At 42.2% G+C, this 13,532-nt stretch overlaps 1 protein-coding gene across 5 annotated transcripts in view; it reads left to right on the top strand.

The window, feature by feature from the left end:
• The window catches only part of LOC133363727 (probable E3 ubiquitin-protein ligase HERC3), a 72,283-nt gene that overhangs the window by 30,118 nt on the left and 28,633 nt on the right, over positions 1–13,532 (top strand). For 4 of the 5 annotated variants that reach the window (XM_061583038.1, XM_061583040.1, XM_061583039.1 and 1 more), the window contains 8 exons: positions 4,312–4,471; positions 5,934–6,010; positions 6,989–7,210; positions 8,013–8,104; positions 9,216–9,346; positions 10,349–10,509; positions 11,908–11,984; positions 12,554–12,678. In XM_061583038.1, coding sequence (XP_061439022.1) covers positions 4,312–4,471; positions 5,934–6,010; positions 6,989–7,210; positions 8,013–8,104; positions 9,216–9,346; positions 10,349–10,509; positions 11,908–11,984; positions 12,554–12,678 — 1,045 coding nt within the window. Of the gene's footprint in view, positions 1–4,311; positions 4,472–5,933; positions 6,011–6,355; positions 6,446–6,988; positions 7,211–8,012; positions 8,105–9,215; positions 9,347–10,348; positions 10,510–11,907; positions 11,985–12,553; positions 12,679–13,532 lie in introns of those variants that run through there. The other variant, XM_061583041.1, reaches the window with a different exon arrangement.

Genomic DNA, 13,532 nt, shown 5'->3' with positions numbered 1-13,532 from the left:
ATGATGTTACACTATCTCTTCACCGCTGTCACCATTGATACTGTTTCCCAACCTTGGTACAGGAATACCCTGCATTAACGTACGCAATGGGTCCAGAGCGAGTACATAAACCGAAAATGTACTTAAAGTGAAACACTACCTTTTTTTCATTTGCACTGCCACTGTGCCACCTGTCCTTCACACGGAGCCTCAAAGCCCTGCACTAAATTTGCTGCCGCGCCTCTCAGTTGGTTGCGATCGCGCCTCCCAGCTGATTCGCGGTCGAGCAGTCGTGTCTCTTTCCACCCCCCCACTGAAAGAACAGGCCACAACCAAAGGTTAAGTGTCCGTTCTTGCGAAGCGAAGTACGTCAACAGGAGAATGGTGCCACTGTAAGTATGTCCGTACTCATGAGTGTCCGTAAAGTGAAGGTCCGTATAGCGGGGTATTCCTGTATATGCCCTGCCCACCCTTCTAGTCTGTGAAAACCCAGCCAAGGATCAGGCGTTTTGGTAAACCAAGAACTATTTATTATACAGCCACGAGAGTGGCAGTATACTATAGCCAGCGTGGATTTTTCACATTCCGCAATGTTAAATTGAAAATACCCCCCATGCCATTCTGATGCTTCCCATAAGCTCATTTCAAAACAAAACTTTACAAAACGTATAGTACTGAACTCAGAAACGCTTGCTTAACAACCCTGTCAATTTTCATGGTGATACACAAAACAGTCAGAGAGAATCAAGAGTTCAAATTCTAAAAAGGGGGGGGAACCCTCAGAGCCCTTTTGGACTTTTTTCTCTGAGAGTTCTCCTAATTTGTTGAAATTCATTAAAAATCATCCATGTTCACAGAGTACCTGTAATCCTAATACTGACCTTGCCCCATACTCTGTCCTTCATCTTCTGCAGTTTAAAAGTGAAAAAAAAATGCCTGGCTGATTTTTAATTAATTTAAGAAATTTTGGCTGGAAGCCTATAATAACGTGGGGCATGCTCAAGTAAGAACCAACTGTCAGTGTTCTAAAAGCCTCACAGCTGCTGGGCTTGGCTAATCAGGGGGCCACACCCACACCAGACTTGATTTCACTTGAGACAGTCATGGCTTCCCTCATAGAATCCTGGGAAGTGTAGTTTGTGACGGGTGCTGAGAGGAGACTGCTATTCCACTGAGAGAGCTTCAGTGGCCAGACTGGTTTAACAGTCAGTCACTCTGATTGAAGGTCTGTGAGGGGAACAAGGCATCTCCTAGCAACTCTCAGCACCCTTCACTAACTACACTTCCCAGGATTCTTTGAGAGAAGCCATGACGGTCCAAAATGAAATAAAGGCCTGGTGTGGATGTGGTCAGGGACAGCTTTGGTTTAAATTTGGGTGGGAGACTACATGTGCCTGCTTAGAATAAAAAGGTGGGGGAAATGCTGAAAAGCAGTGATACTGTTCACAATGTTTTCCTTTTTCTGTCTGCTCTCTTTTTGGCACCTTTTGGAGAATTTCCTCTTTTAACAAGCCTTTCAAGTTGAGACCTACTCCAGTCTGCATCTGTGTTAGAATTGCATTTAATGTTTTGTTTAATAATGTTTTTAAGCCTTTTTCTTAAAGCTTTTAAAACAATGTTTTTGTTGTTTTGTTTTAATGTATTTTAAGGTCTTTTTATGATGTTTTAAAGTGTTTTTATCATTTCTGTTTGCCGCCCTGGGCTACTGCTGGGAGGAAGGGCGAGATATAAATCAAATAAATAAATAAATAAAGGGGCTTCCCTTCTGCCCAGTACCCACCCACCCAATCTCCTCCCCCTCCCCTCCCTGCCCCTCCACCAGGTCAGTGTTGGACTACGACCTGGGAGACCAGGGTTCGAATCCCCACACAGCCATGAAGCTCACTGGGCGACCTTGGGCCAGTCATTGCCTCTCAGCCTCAGAGGAAGGCAATGGTAAAACCACCTCTGAATACCGTTTACCATGCAAACCCTATTCATGGGGTCAACATAAGTCAGGATTGACTTGAAGGTAGTCTATTTCCATTTTCAAACATGATTGCACAGAAATAAATCCCATTTAACTCAAAAAGTATGCAAACAAACCCACCCTCCCTTCTCCTCCCTCCCATTCCCTCCCTCCTATTCCCTCCCTCTTGCCTCTTCCCTCCCCCTTCCTTTGCCCCTCCCTCCCCATCCCCAACCCCTTCCAATCCCCTCCTTCCCCCTCCTCCCCCTCCCCTTCCCCCTCCCCCTCCCCATGGTCAGTTTTTCCTATCCTAACCGTGATTGCATAGGAGTAAATCCCATTGAACTCAATAAGCATGCAAATAATCAGACCTGCTTTATTCCCTCCTTCCCCTCTCCTCTACCTTCCTCCTCCCCTCCGCTCTTCCTTCTTCCTCCTCCCCTGCCCACTCCAGCCCTCCCTCCCTCTCCCCCAGTCAGTTTTACCTATCTTAAGCATGATTGCACAGGAGTAAATCGCACTGAATTCAGTAAACCGTATGCTCAGAGGCACATGTTATCACATTCTTGCAAGCTACACAGTAAGTGGATTGGACTGTGAAAGACCAACCCAAATTGTGTTTGCATTCTGACAAATTTGTAGGGCAGTCCAATATCTCAGAGAGGAGGTCAGGTCTCCTGCTCCCCTGGTGCATTCACTATAGCTGCCCAATTTCCCTGCTTTTTAAAGTTTGATAGAAATATCTGTGGGCTATAGGTACGTTCTTAAACCGCACGGTTTTTTTTGCCTATTAATGAATTTATATACACAGGGAATAACAAGATTACTTGAAGGTATAGTCAACAAGCGTGTGGTTTCATAAGATGCGTTACTCTTTATGTTTCTTAGTCATCAATAACCTGCCTCACTATCCACCTAATCCAATCCACCCAACAACCCTCTCCAAAACCAACCAACCCTCCAGAACCCTCAGAATGAACTGAACCCCACTTCAACTGTCATCCTCTCATGTATACCTTTAGACACTCAAACGCTCAGCCAATCATCATACAACATTCTTCAACATTCCAATGCATGTACTCCCCCCTCTCACTCAGTCTGCTTACCACATATACTCTAATAAACCCGCATTTACCATATTTACAGTATTATATATACAGGGATATCACAGTCTTCCTCTTTTTCTACTCCCTTCTGTTTTTCCCAGCATTATTGTCTTTTCTAGTGAATCATGTCTTCACATTATGTGTCCAAAGTATGATAACCTCAGTTTCATAATTTTAGCTTCTAGTGATAGTTCTGGTTTAATTTATTCTAACACCCAATTATATTTGTCTTTTTTTTGCAGTCCATGGTATGCACAAAACTCTCTTCCAACACCACATTTCAAATGAGTTGATTTTTCTCTTAACCGCTTTTTTCACTGTCCAACTTTCACATCCATACATAGAGATTGGAAATACCATGGTCTGAATGATCCTGACTTTAGCGTTCAGTAATACATCTTTACATTTGAGGACCTAGTTCTCTCATAGCTGCCCTCCCCAGTCCTAGCCTTCTTCTGATTTCTTGTCTATTGTCTCCATTTTGGTTAATGACTGTGCCGAGGTACTGATAATCCTTGACAAGTTCAGTGTCCTCATTGTCAGCTTTAAAGTTGCATAAATCTTCTGTTGTCATTACTTTCATCTTCTTGACATTCAGCTGTAGTCCTGCTTTTGTGCTTTCCTCTTTAACTTTCATCCGTATTCGTTTCAGATCATTAGTGGGAGTGGGCACTGGGCAGAGGGAAAGCTGCTTTCCTTTCCAAAAGGAAAACATTATTAACGATATCATTATTTTTCAGGAGGAGAAAAAATCAGAACAGAAAAAGCAAAGCAAAAAAAAGCAAAAATAACTAACCCGAAATGGAACCACCTGCCAGTTTGTTCTCTAGTTCTCTCATATCTGCCCTCCCCAGTCCTAGCCTTCTTCTGATTTTTTGATTATTGTCTTCATTTTGGTTCATGACTGTGCCAAGGTATTGATACGTGAATGCTAAGAAACCAAAAAATTTGCAGTTTTGAAATCAGTGGTTAAAATCAACATGGTTTGAAAGCTTCATTCCACCATGTTCATTCAAAATGGCTTCCAATTATATCCAAACATAGAACAAAAGCTGCTTCTTGATCTCGGGAACCATCATGCAAAATTTGGTTTTGATATCTTAAGAGGTGTCCAAATGCATAGCAAACAGACAAACAACTTTCCAAAATGTATAGTAGATTAGATTTTTTAAACTTTATGTATCTCCTTCTGGACTGTCTCCCCACAAACTTAATCACTGGGTAATGAATGTTTTCTTGCTTAATGTGTCCCAGCAGCATTTTTCTTATTTTTCTCAGAGCAAATTGGTGCCCTAACTGATCAACATATAGTCCATGTTGCCTGTGGAGAATCTCACAGCGTTGCCCTCAGTGACCAAGGCCAGCTCTTTTCCTGGGGTGCAGGCAGCGATGGCCAGCTAGGCCTCACAACAACAGAAGACTCAGTGGCTGTACCAAGGTAATCAGAACAATGGCCAAATGCCATACTTTACTATATAGTTTGATATCAGGGATGCTCAGACTAACAACCCTTATTGTTTTGGGTGTGTATGTGTGTTTGTGGAATGGGGACATGTTCACTAGCTGTGCTCCTCCCACTGCACTTTAGAGTATATATGTATGGGAGACATGGCAAGTTCCCCGTCATGTGGAAGAGCTCTGTGCTCATACTTTGGTACATGTGTAGGGCTTTTTCCATGCTCGTTGGACACATGAGTGGTGGGAGGTTACCCACATGGCCCTGCAACCCCATCACAAATTATTTTAATGTGTGAGTGGGTTCACTGACCCCCCCTCTACTATATCATATTTGCTGGACAGGGCCTTCTCTACTGTGGCCCTGACCTTAGAGAGTGCCTGCATCAACAAAGGTTGCCAGAAGCCTTTGTTGTTGGTTGCATGGGGGGGGGCAAAATCAGACTTATTTCGGCAGGCTTTGGAGAGATGGGTATTTAAATGTAAGGTGTGGATATTAGATAGTTATGTGGTAGAGTCTGGCTTTTATATTATAAATCACTGTGATTTGAGTGAGAAAGCAAGGCAGCATATCAAACATTTCAGATTAAAACTCAGCTGTTGTATTAGTTTGCAGTGATCAGAACTCCCAGACAGTGATGTGGGGCAGAACATTTTCCAGTGCTTTGTTTTTCCGTGGGAAATTTTTTGTTTTATAGTTCCTTGGTAACAATGATTGGATTCCAGTTATAAATACAATATTAGGCAAGCTTGGAGATTTTGAAGTTTTTGTCTTTTTTTTACTAAATGCAAGTAAGATAAGCATACCAGATGAGATCATGCTCTAGGACATCAAAATGTCTTGATACAAATTGATTTATGCAGATTAGCCTAATTTGTATGGGAATTTTTTTCCAGGTGGGGGGGAGGAAAACTCACATCACTGTCCCAAAATCTATGCACCTGCAAGGCAGAGAGGGAACAGCTACAGGGGAGGCAAAGAGGAAATCTTTACAATTTTCCTCTCTAGTCTTTGCCCGTATGAAGATGCAGGTTGTTCTTCAGCTTAAATTTTAAAATGAAATGGAAATTGCCTGTCCAGCCTGTGGCAGAAATCTCCTCGACTTCCAGCATTTTAATCTGTTATTTCCACTGTGGTCTCAGGGACCATCTGGATGCGCACCAGGGATCTTACCTTAAGGATTTCAGCACTAAGGTAACACAAGAGGCAGGCATGGTTGTGACACCAAATGGGAGGATACGTGAAAATGCAATTTTTATCTAATGCTACTCTGTGGCCTGCATTGAACTGCAATATTTTTAAACGTAAACCATTTAGAGCCATGATGACGTCTTCTAAACTGTTTAATATAATTTCTCTTTAAAGCAATACAGTTGTTAAAAGTAGAGGGATTCTTTTAGTATGTACTTCTACTGCTTCTTAAAAAATGATTTGCTTTGTTTAGGTTAATAAAAAAGCTGAACCAAGAGATGATACTTCAGGTCTCCTGTGGCAACTGGCATTGTCTAGCTCTTGCAGCTGGTATGGTAATATTAACTTCTAATAGTTAAGCTTTCTTACTAGAGCTGCAGCATTATATTCAGTTTTGAAAAGGTCTCTCAATCAGTCCTCAATTTGTTTTAAAAAGAAAACGAACAAAAGCTTCAAAGGGAATATGCTGTTTTAGGAGGAGGGATTCTCTACCTTTTTCTTTTTCTTTTTCATAGAGATGGGAGCCCCTCTTCTAAGATGCCACTTACACAGCATGCCTCTTTCTTCAGATCTGTTATTTTTACTTCAATGCACATTTATACACATTTGATCAATTTATATGACTGATAATCTATAGGTTAAGATTTCTTTAATTAGCATCCCTAATTCTTACAGTTGAAAAGTCTATAATGAAGCTCTTGATGAAAAAGCAAAGGTATTAAATGTTGATGCTGGAGATTGAACCAGAGGTGTTTTGCATGCAAGGTATGTGTGCTGCTCATAATAGTAGTTAGCATTTATATAGCACTGTTTGACATTGCAGTACATTATATCAGTACAGTATATCAGTCAACCTCTTTAACAACCCTGTAAGGTCAGTTTGGGTAATCAAACTGATGATTTATCAACATCAAAATAATGATTTATCCTATATTGTAATAAAAAGCAAGAGGCTGAAGGAGTGGCTTGTCTGAGATTTGAGTTAGAGATTTTCCAGCTTAGCCTACCATGCAGGGTTGGGGAACCTTTGGCCCTCCAGATGATGTTGGACTACAACTCCCATAAGCCCCAGGCAGCATGGCCAATGCTCAGGGATGACGGGAGTTGCAATCCAACAAAATCTGGAAGGGGGCACGGGTTCCCCATCACTGCTGTAATGCAATCGGTAGTTCCTAAATTTCTCCAGGATGTAGTGTTCCTTCTTTTAACACCCGCACCCTGAAAAAGGTTCTTGTATCAATATACTGCAGCAATATAGCAAGAGATTTACTCTTCTGACTCCTGTTTGCTATATCTCGTTTTATCCAGATGGACAGTTCTTTGCCTGGGGACAGAACAGCCATGGGCAGCTTGGGCTGGGTAAAGAATTCCCTTCCCAAACCAGTCCTCAGCGCATCAAATCGCTGGATGGGATCCCTTTGGCCCAGGTTGCTGCAGGAGGAGCCCATAGCTTTGCCTTGTCTCTCTCAGGAGCTGTGTTTGGTTGGGGGAAGAATACTTCGGGACAGCTGGGACTGAGTGACGAGCGAGGTACTTCAAACAGTCATCCTTGGAAGATGACATTCTTGTTGTTCAGCTTGCTCTGTCAATCTCGATAGATTGGGCATGGCAGTTTGAGCCAAGAAATGGAACAGTAGCTTGTTTCTTCCTACTGGGTTTTCCTCCTGCCTAGCTAATGCTTTAATATGGGACTCAGTAGTTAGCAGGGTCTCTGTGTCAACTTTCCCTCAACCCTGAGGAGATTACTGCTCCCCCCCCCAAAAAAAACCCCTCGTTACTCTAAAAAAGCTCAACACTAGAAGGGAAGCCAAGGAATGACAGATTGTGAGGAAAGCACCCCTTCCTTCCCTCACTCTTCTGGTCTTTTTTTCCTCTTGGGTCTAGGTCAAACACTTAAAATCTGCCACACAGTTAGCCCTGTGAATTCAGTGTCATAGCTGAAGTAACATTTGGCCCATCACACCCACATTGACAGGGGCCAACTTTCTGGCGGGGATTCATGTGAATAGGCTGGCCCTCAAAATTGCCTCAATACTTCCACAAATCCCTGCTGAGTATTGTCTTTTATCAATGTGCTTTTGCTGGGGAAGACATTATTTCTACCACACGACTGCATTTATGGGCATGTTTGGACATGAGGCAGGGGGTTAAGTCTCTGAACTGGGCCTCATTGCGCATTCTTTTCTTCTTCTGTTGCCCTCACAGTTTTGTGTGGCTTGTGGGAAAAGAGATAGACAAGTTAAGCATGGGTTTCTCAGGGGGGTGACTTGCCCAGTGCTATTTCACAATCTAATTCTTGTGATGCACCTATTTTACGTTCTCTCTAATGCAGACCGGGAGTCTCCGTGCCATGTGAAGCTCTTAAGGACTCAAAAGGTTGTCTATGTCAGCTGTGGAAATGACCACACGGCTGTCCTCACAAAGGTAAAGGGAGCATCCTGCTTAAGCCTTGTCAGTGGCATAAAGGGGAGAGGGGACTGCTGGCAGAATTTGTAGTTCCACACTTCATGTACCACCTCCCTTCTGTGACCAGGCTTCTTCTTTAATGAAAGTGATGTTATATAACAACGAGAAATACCTCTGAGTGCATTTCCTTCACCACTGAGCAACTGTATGCACTATCCTTTGGGCATATGCCATCTGGCTGCTTTGACTTGTTTTTAATTTGTCAGTTAGCTCTAAAATGTCATCCTGTGTAACTTCTGTCTGACACTGATTTGGGTGTGGGTATCTTACTGCAATGTTTCTCTACATTTTCTTTCTTTTAAAAAAACTTCCTGCAGGTAAAAAAAGAAAAAGCCCAACTCGCACAGCATAGTGTTGTTAGGGCTAGACTCATTATCCCCAATATATTATTATTATACTCATTATCATTATTATCATTATCATCATCAGGTGGCTGATATGAGAAACCATTTTTCATTTCCCCCTCCCATGATATTCCCTGCAAATAAAAACAACAGCAATAAAAACTCTGGTATATCATCAGGGGGAAAGATCCTAGCTCAACCAGTTCCCTGCTGTATTACTTTCCTACTCATGACGAGTTCTTTGTTTTTGATAGGGGAGCATTCAAATTGAGATTTCCCATACGTACATTCTAGAATAGACTCTACAGCCTTATTCCCATCCTCACCATACATTTAAAGCACATGGCTCTTCCCTCCGCCCAAAGAATCCTGGGAACTGTAGTTTATCCCTCACAGAGCTACAATTCCCAACACCTTTAACAAACAATAGTTCCCAGGGTTTCTGGGGGGAAGCCTTGTGCTTTAAATGTATGGTGAGGATGTGACTCCTACCCCATTCTGCTGAATGTGTAGACCATCAATGGGTGCATGTCCTGGTGGACAAAGAAAGAATGCTGTGTACAGCTGGAGGTGTTCTCTGACGTTTCTGTTGCAGCCGGTGGTTTGGCTGAAGCCTCAAGCAGCATTAAAGCAACTTGTCTGTTCAGTTGAGCAAGCAGATGTAGCTGTCGTGAGAGTCCACTCTAAATGGGACGGTTGTTGTTGTTATCTATTCTGTTTGCCAGAGTGGAGGGGTGTTCACCTTTGGCGCAGCTTCCTGTGGGCAGCTTGGCCATGACTCCTTGAATGACGAAGTCAACCCCAGAAGGGTCCTGGAACTGATGGGCAGTGAGGTGTCCCAAATTGCTTGTGGTAGGTGAGTGGTCTCACCTGTTCTTCCTTCGCCAGCATGGTGGGGTGCCAGTGTCGTTCAGACAATAGCCTAGTGGAAGTGGAAGCAACTGGAATCCAGAGGAGTCAGAGTTAGATAATGGTGCCGCACACGCTTTCAGATATGTTGTATGTTCTCTGTTCATAAAACTGCTCTTAATTTGGGTGGCTGTTGCGGTTTTATTTTATTTATTTAAAATATTTCTATACCGCCCTTCTACCCTATAATAGGGCACTCAGGGCGGCTTACAATAAAATTGAACATGTACTTAATAAAAATGTACACCATAAAGATCACAAGAACATTAAAATAAATTAAAATACATAATTTTATTCCCAAGAGCTGTTGTAGAAAGAGGTTGGGACATATAGTGACACTCCTGAAAGGTGCAAATTCAGACCTGGCATTTTGCACAGGCTTTGACACGTATCTTCACAGCCATAATGGCCAGATACATTTGGGGGGGGGGTTAGTAGAATGTAGAAGAAATGTTTAAATAGTAGAATGTTAGGGCGTAGGGGAAAATATTGGTGGAACTCTTTTGTACTCAGTACAGATTGTATTGCAGCCTTCTTAAAAAAGCAACTGTAAACAGATATATATGCCAGTTCCTATTCGCTATAAATTGTGTTCTGCTAATTATCGTGATTCCCGGTTCTCCCTTTTCTTTTCATTATTTTTTCTGAAAAAATTATGTAATTTTCTCTGTTATTATGCTGCTGTATATTTATATAATGTATACTGCAGCAGCAGATTACAAAAATAATTATGCAATTCTCACTGTGGATTAAAAAAAAAAAAATTACAGTGTCGCTAACAGCCACGAACGCACGCAGAGAGTGGGAGCCTGTTCGACAATGAGACAAACTTGCGGACTATCCCAGAATTCGATACCAAATCCGACTGTGCAAATATTCTACACCTTCCCTAATATGTACATATATATCTATCCCAAACTTTACAATATTTTTGTTCTGTCATTTGCAGTCAGCACACTCTAGCCTTTGTGCCTTCTTCAGGAATAATCTATGCATTTGGCTGTGGAACCAGAGGCCAGCTGGGAACTGGACACACCTGCAATCTTAAATGTCCTTCCCCAGTCAAAGGCCACTGGGCAGCTCACAATGAAAAAATCTCTGACAGAACAGGTAAATGTGACTAGAAACATGAGTGTAGTTTTAGGCGAATTCTCATTTCCATCTGTAGTACCTTTCATAGTTTGTTGTTGTTGTCATCGTGGATATGATTTTGGAATATCCCCTTCTGAATCTCTGCAGCAGCACACATTCAGACAACTAAACGACTTAGACCCCAAATATCTGAATGATCACCTCCTTCCCTACAGATCCTCTTAGGTGTTAAGTTCAGCAGAAGGGGCTATAGGTATTTAGAACCCACCTTATTTTTTGTGACGTTGTGATTCTAAGTTGTTTTTTAATTTTTTTAACGATGTATTTTAAATTGTTGTAACCCGCCCTGGTACTTCAGGGTGAAGGGCAAGAAATGAATTAAAATAATTATAATAATAACACCAACAACAGTTATTTCACTAACACCAACACTCTCTCTCTGCTGACAAAAGAGTCTATTAAGGATGAAAACTAAGCTTCCCAGAGGTCATGTGAGTTGACTCTCAAACCTGTTATTCCGGTGCAGGAAGTAGGGGGACCTTAAGCCATGCAGAGAAACGTTGTCTTTTGTTTCCTGATCCTCCCCACATGTCTGTGGCAGCATTTGCTCATATGGACCATTTGGCTGGTAGCATCACCACTGACTGTTTCGTTGCTTATTTTGTGTGCATATTTGTGAGCCCTTTGCACAGTTCAGGTTGTGGTTGCTGTCTTGCTTTCAGAGGGTCCCAGTTTCAATCCCCTGCATCTCCCGTCGGAGCTGGGAAAGGCCCCCTCTGAAGGCCCAGAGAGCTACTGGGGGAAGGGCTGTAGCTCAGTGGTAGAGCATCTGCCTTGTATGCAAGAGGTTCAATCCCTGGCATCTCCAGGTTGCCTTCCCTGCATGAAACCCTGGAGAGCTGCTGCAGTCAGTGCCCTGTAGACAATACTGAACTAGATGGACCAATGGTCTGATTTAGTATATGGCAACTTCCTATGTTCCTACGTCTTCTTGTGTATTGTGTAGAAAATACTGAACCAGATAGACCAATGGCCTGGCTTAGTATAAAGCAATTTCTAATGTTCTTGCTGAGCACTGTGTCACAGTGTGCTAAATAATATTGAGTCTTCAGCCAAGCTACACAAGAGTATACTGCCTGGTAAAGATAGCCTGTCATTCCACAGTTTTTGAGACAATAGTTCGTGCAACAATCAGACAGCGGTGGCAGAAGTTCTGATATAAATAATGTAAATAAATAAAAATTATCTAAAGCAGTGAATGCATTTGGTCTCTGCCTTTGATCTGTACTGGACAGACACCAGCTCCAAAGAGTCACTTGGATCTAGCTTTTGTAATCCTGGCTTATAGCAGGAAAAGGAAGTAGAAGGTTTGTGATTGCTGAACTGTAACTAATTGGTGGCATTATTCTTCAACAGATGCCTGTACATATTACATTGCTAAACATATCTTCTCTGGAGGAGACCAGACATTTGTACTTTGCTCTGAAACAGAGGTAAAATAAAATTGTTCTGTTAATTTGAGGTGGGGGGGATTCATATCTATGGGCTGTAGGGACGTTATATGTCGGCCTCTCCTCTGTTCATGGTGCAATCCGGGCGTGGATCTCAAGCTCCAGAGCTTTCAACAGAATGCAAACTTCATATCTAGGGTAAAGGCAGATCCTGCGTTCACACAAACATGGTATTGCCTGGTTTGGATATGCACTCCTACATGCAGTTAAAGGACCAAGGGAACAGACAAGCTGGGAGAAATTAGATGTTGTCCAAAATGCAGTTGGAGATAACATCCGAACAGTCACTGGGGAGGGTGGTTCTTGCAAATTATATATATATATATATATATATATATACACATACATATATATATAAACCTCTGTGTAGGTCGTCGAGTGTTACAAATTGTAGACGTGGGCTATTTTGGGGAGGGTGTGTAGCACATGCTGGAAACTCCAGCAAATGATCTCCATAGAGGGAAGCTATTCTCGCACAGTAACAAAAGCAGCAGTGATGCTTCTGGCAGTGCCTTGGAGAAATCCTCTTTGAGACCTACATCCTCTTTCAGAATTCTCTGCCATCTGATGATTTCCGGACCATAAATCAAAGCGACTACACCTGTTCGATTAACGACAATACAATAGACATGTGGCGACAAAAGCTTTCAGAAAAGAACAATCCTAATTCAGTGAAGTACGTTCATTATTTTTTTTAACACACTGTTTAGTATTTTTCTTGTGGTTCTGTATGAAAGACAATATTGTTGCCGTATTATTGTTGGTGTGGAATGTGTTTTCCTCTGAGCTTCTGCTCCAGTTCTGGAAAGGCCCTTAGTTCAGACCACAGTCTCATGCATGGAATATAGACTAATGCAGATCTCATTCAGTAGTTGTCTGTACTCCTGAGACGTGTGCCATGTGTTGAAGGAAAAACTTTCCAGACCAAAGATTGTGCTCTAAAGGACAGAGGTTTATTGATCAATAATACAGAAAAACCAGTGGCGCCAGCGGGAGAGGAAGTTCTTTCGAACTTCACTCTGCCAATGCAAGGAAATACAGAGCGTTAATCAATACGTCATACATACATTGTACCTTATGACCCCCTTGGGCCAGTCCCTGCCAAGGTATCCTCCCTTGAGGGCAGGCTTTGGCATTTGCATCTCAAACTGTTTTCGTCCATTCAAAGAAAGAGGAAGGACTTTTATGCCCTTCTGACCCACATTTTGACATCTCATAGAGTACAAAGCAAGACACTCAGAAACATCTCAAGAAGAATACAGTTCTACACTTTACACAATATATTTTCAGCATATGTGGCTTCTCCTAAGAAAACATTCTTGCATCAATTCCTCTTCCTAACACTGAGTTGCCTTGATCGTGGCTCCGGAAACTTGCTAACCACAAAGCACAATCTCTTCTGACAAGCTGTTAGGAGAACATTCAAACAAATATGCTTCCCTGTTTTAATGAACACTGCAAACAATACATTTTAACCATAGCAAATTAAACACACTCTAAGAAATGGGTTTCTAAGGAGATAAAAGCAGA

This window comes from Rhineura floridana, chromosome 9 (genome assembly GCF_030035675.1).
Source record: "Rhineura floridana isolate rRhiFlo1 chromosome 9, rRhiFlo1.hap2, whole genome shotgun sequence".
Taxonomy (NCBI): Eukaryota; Metazoa; Chordata; class Lepidosauria; order Squamata; family Rhineuridae; genus Rhineura; species Rhineura floridana.
This window is presented reverse-complemented; position numbering and strand designations above follow the sequence as displayed.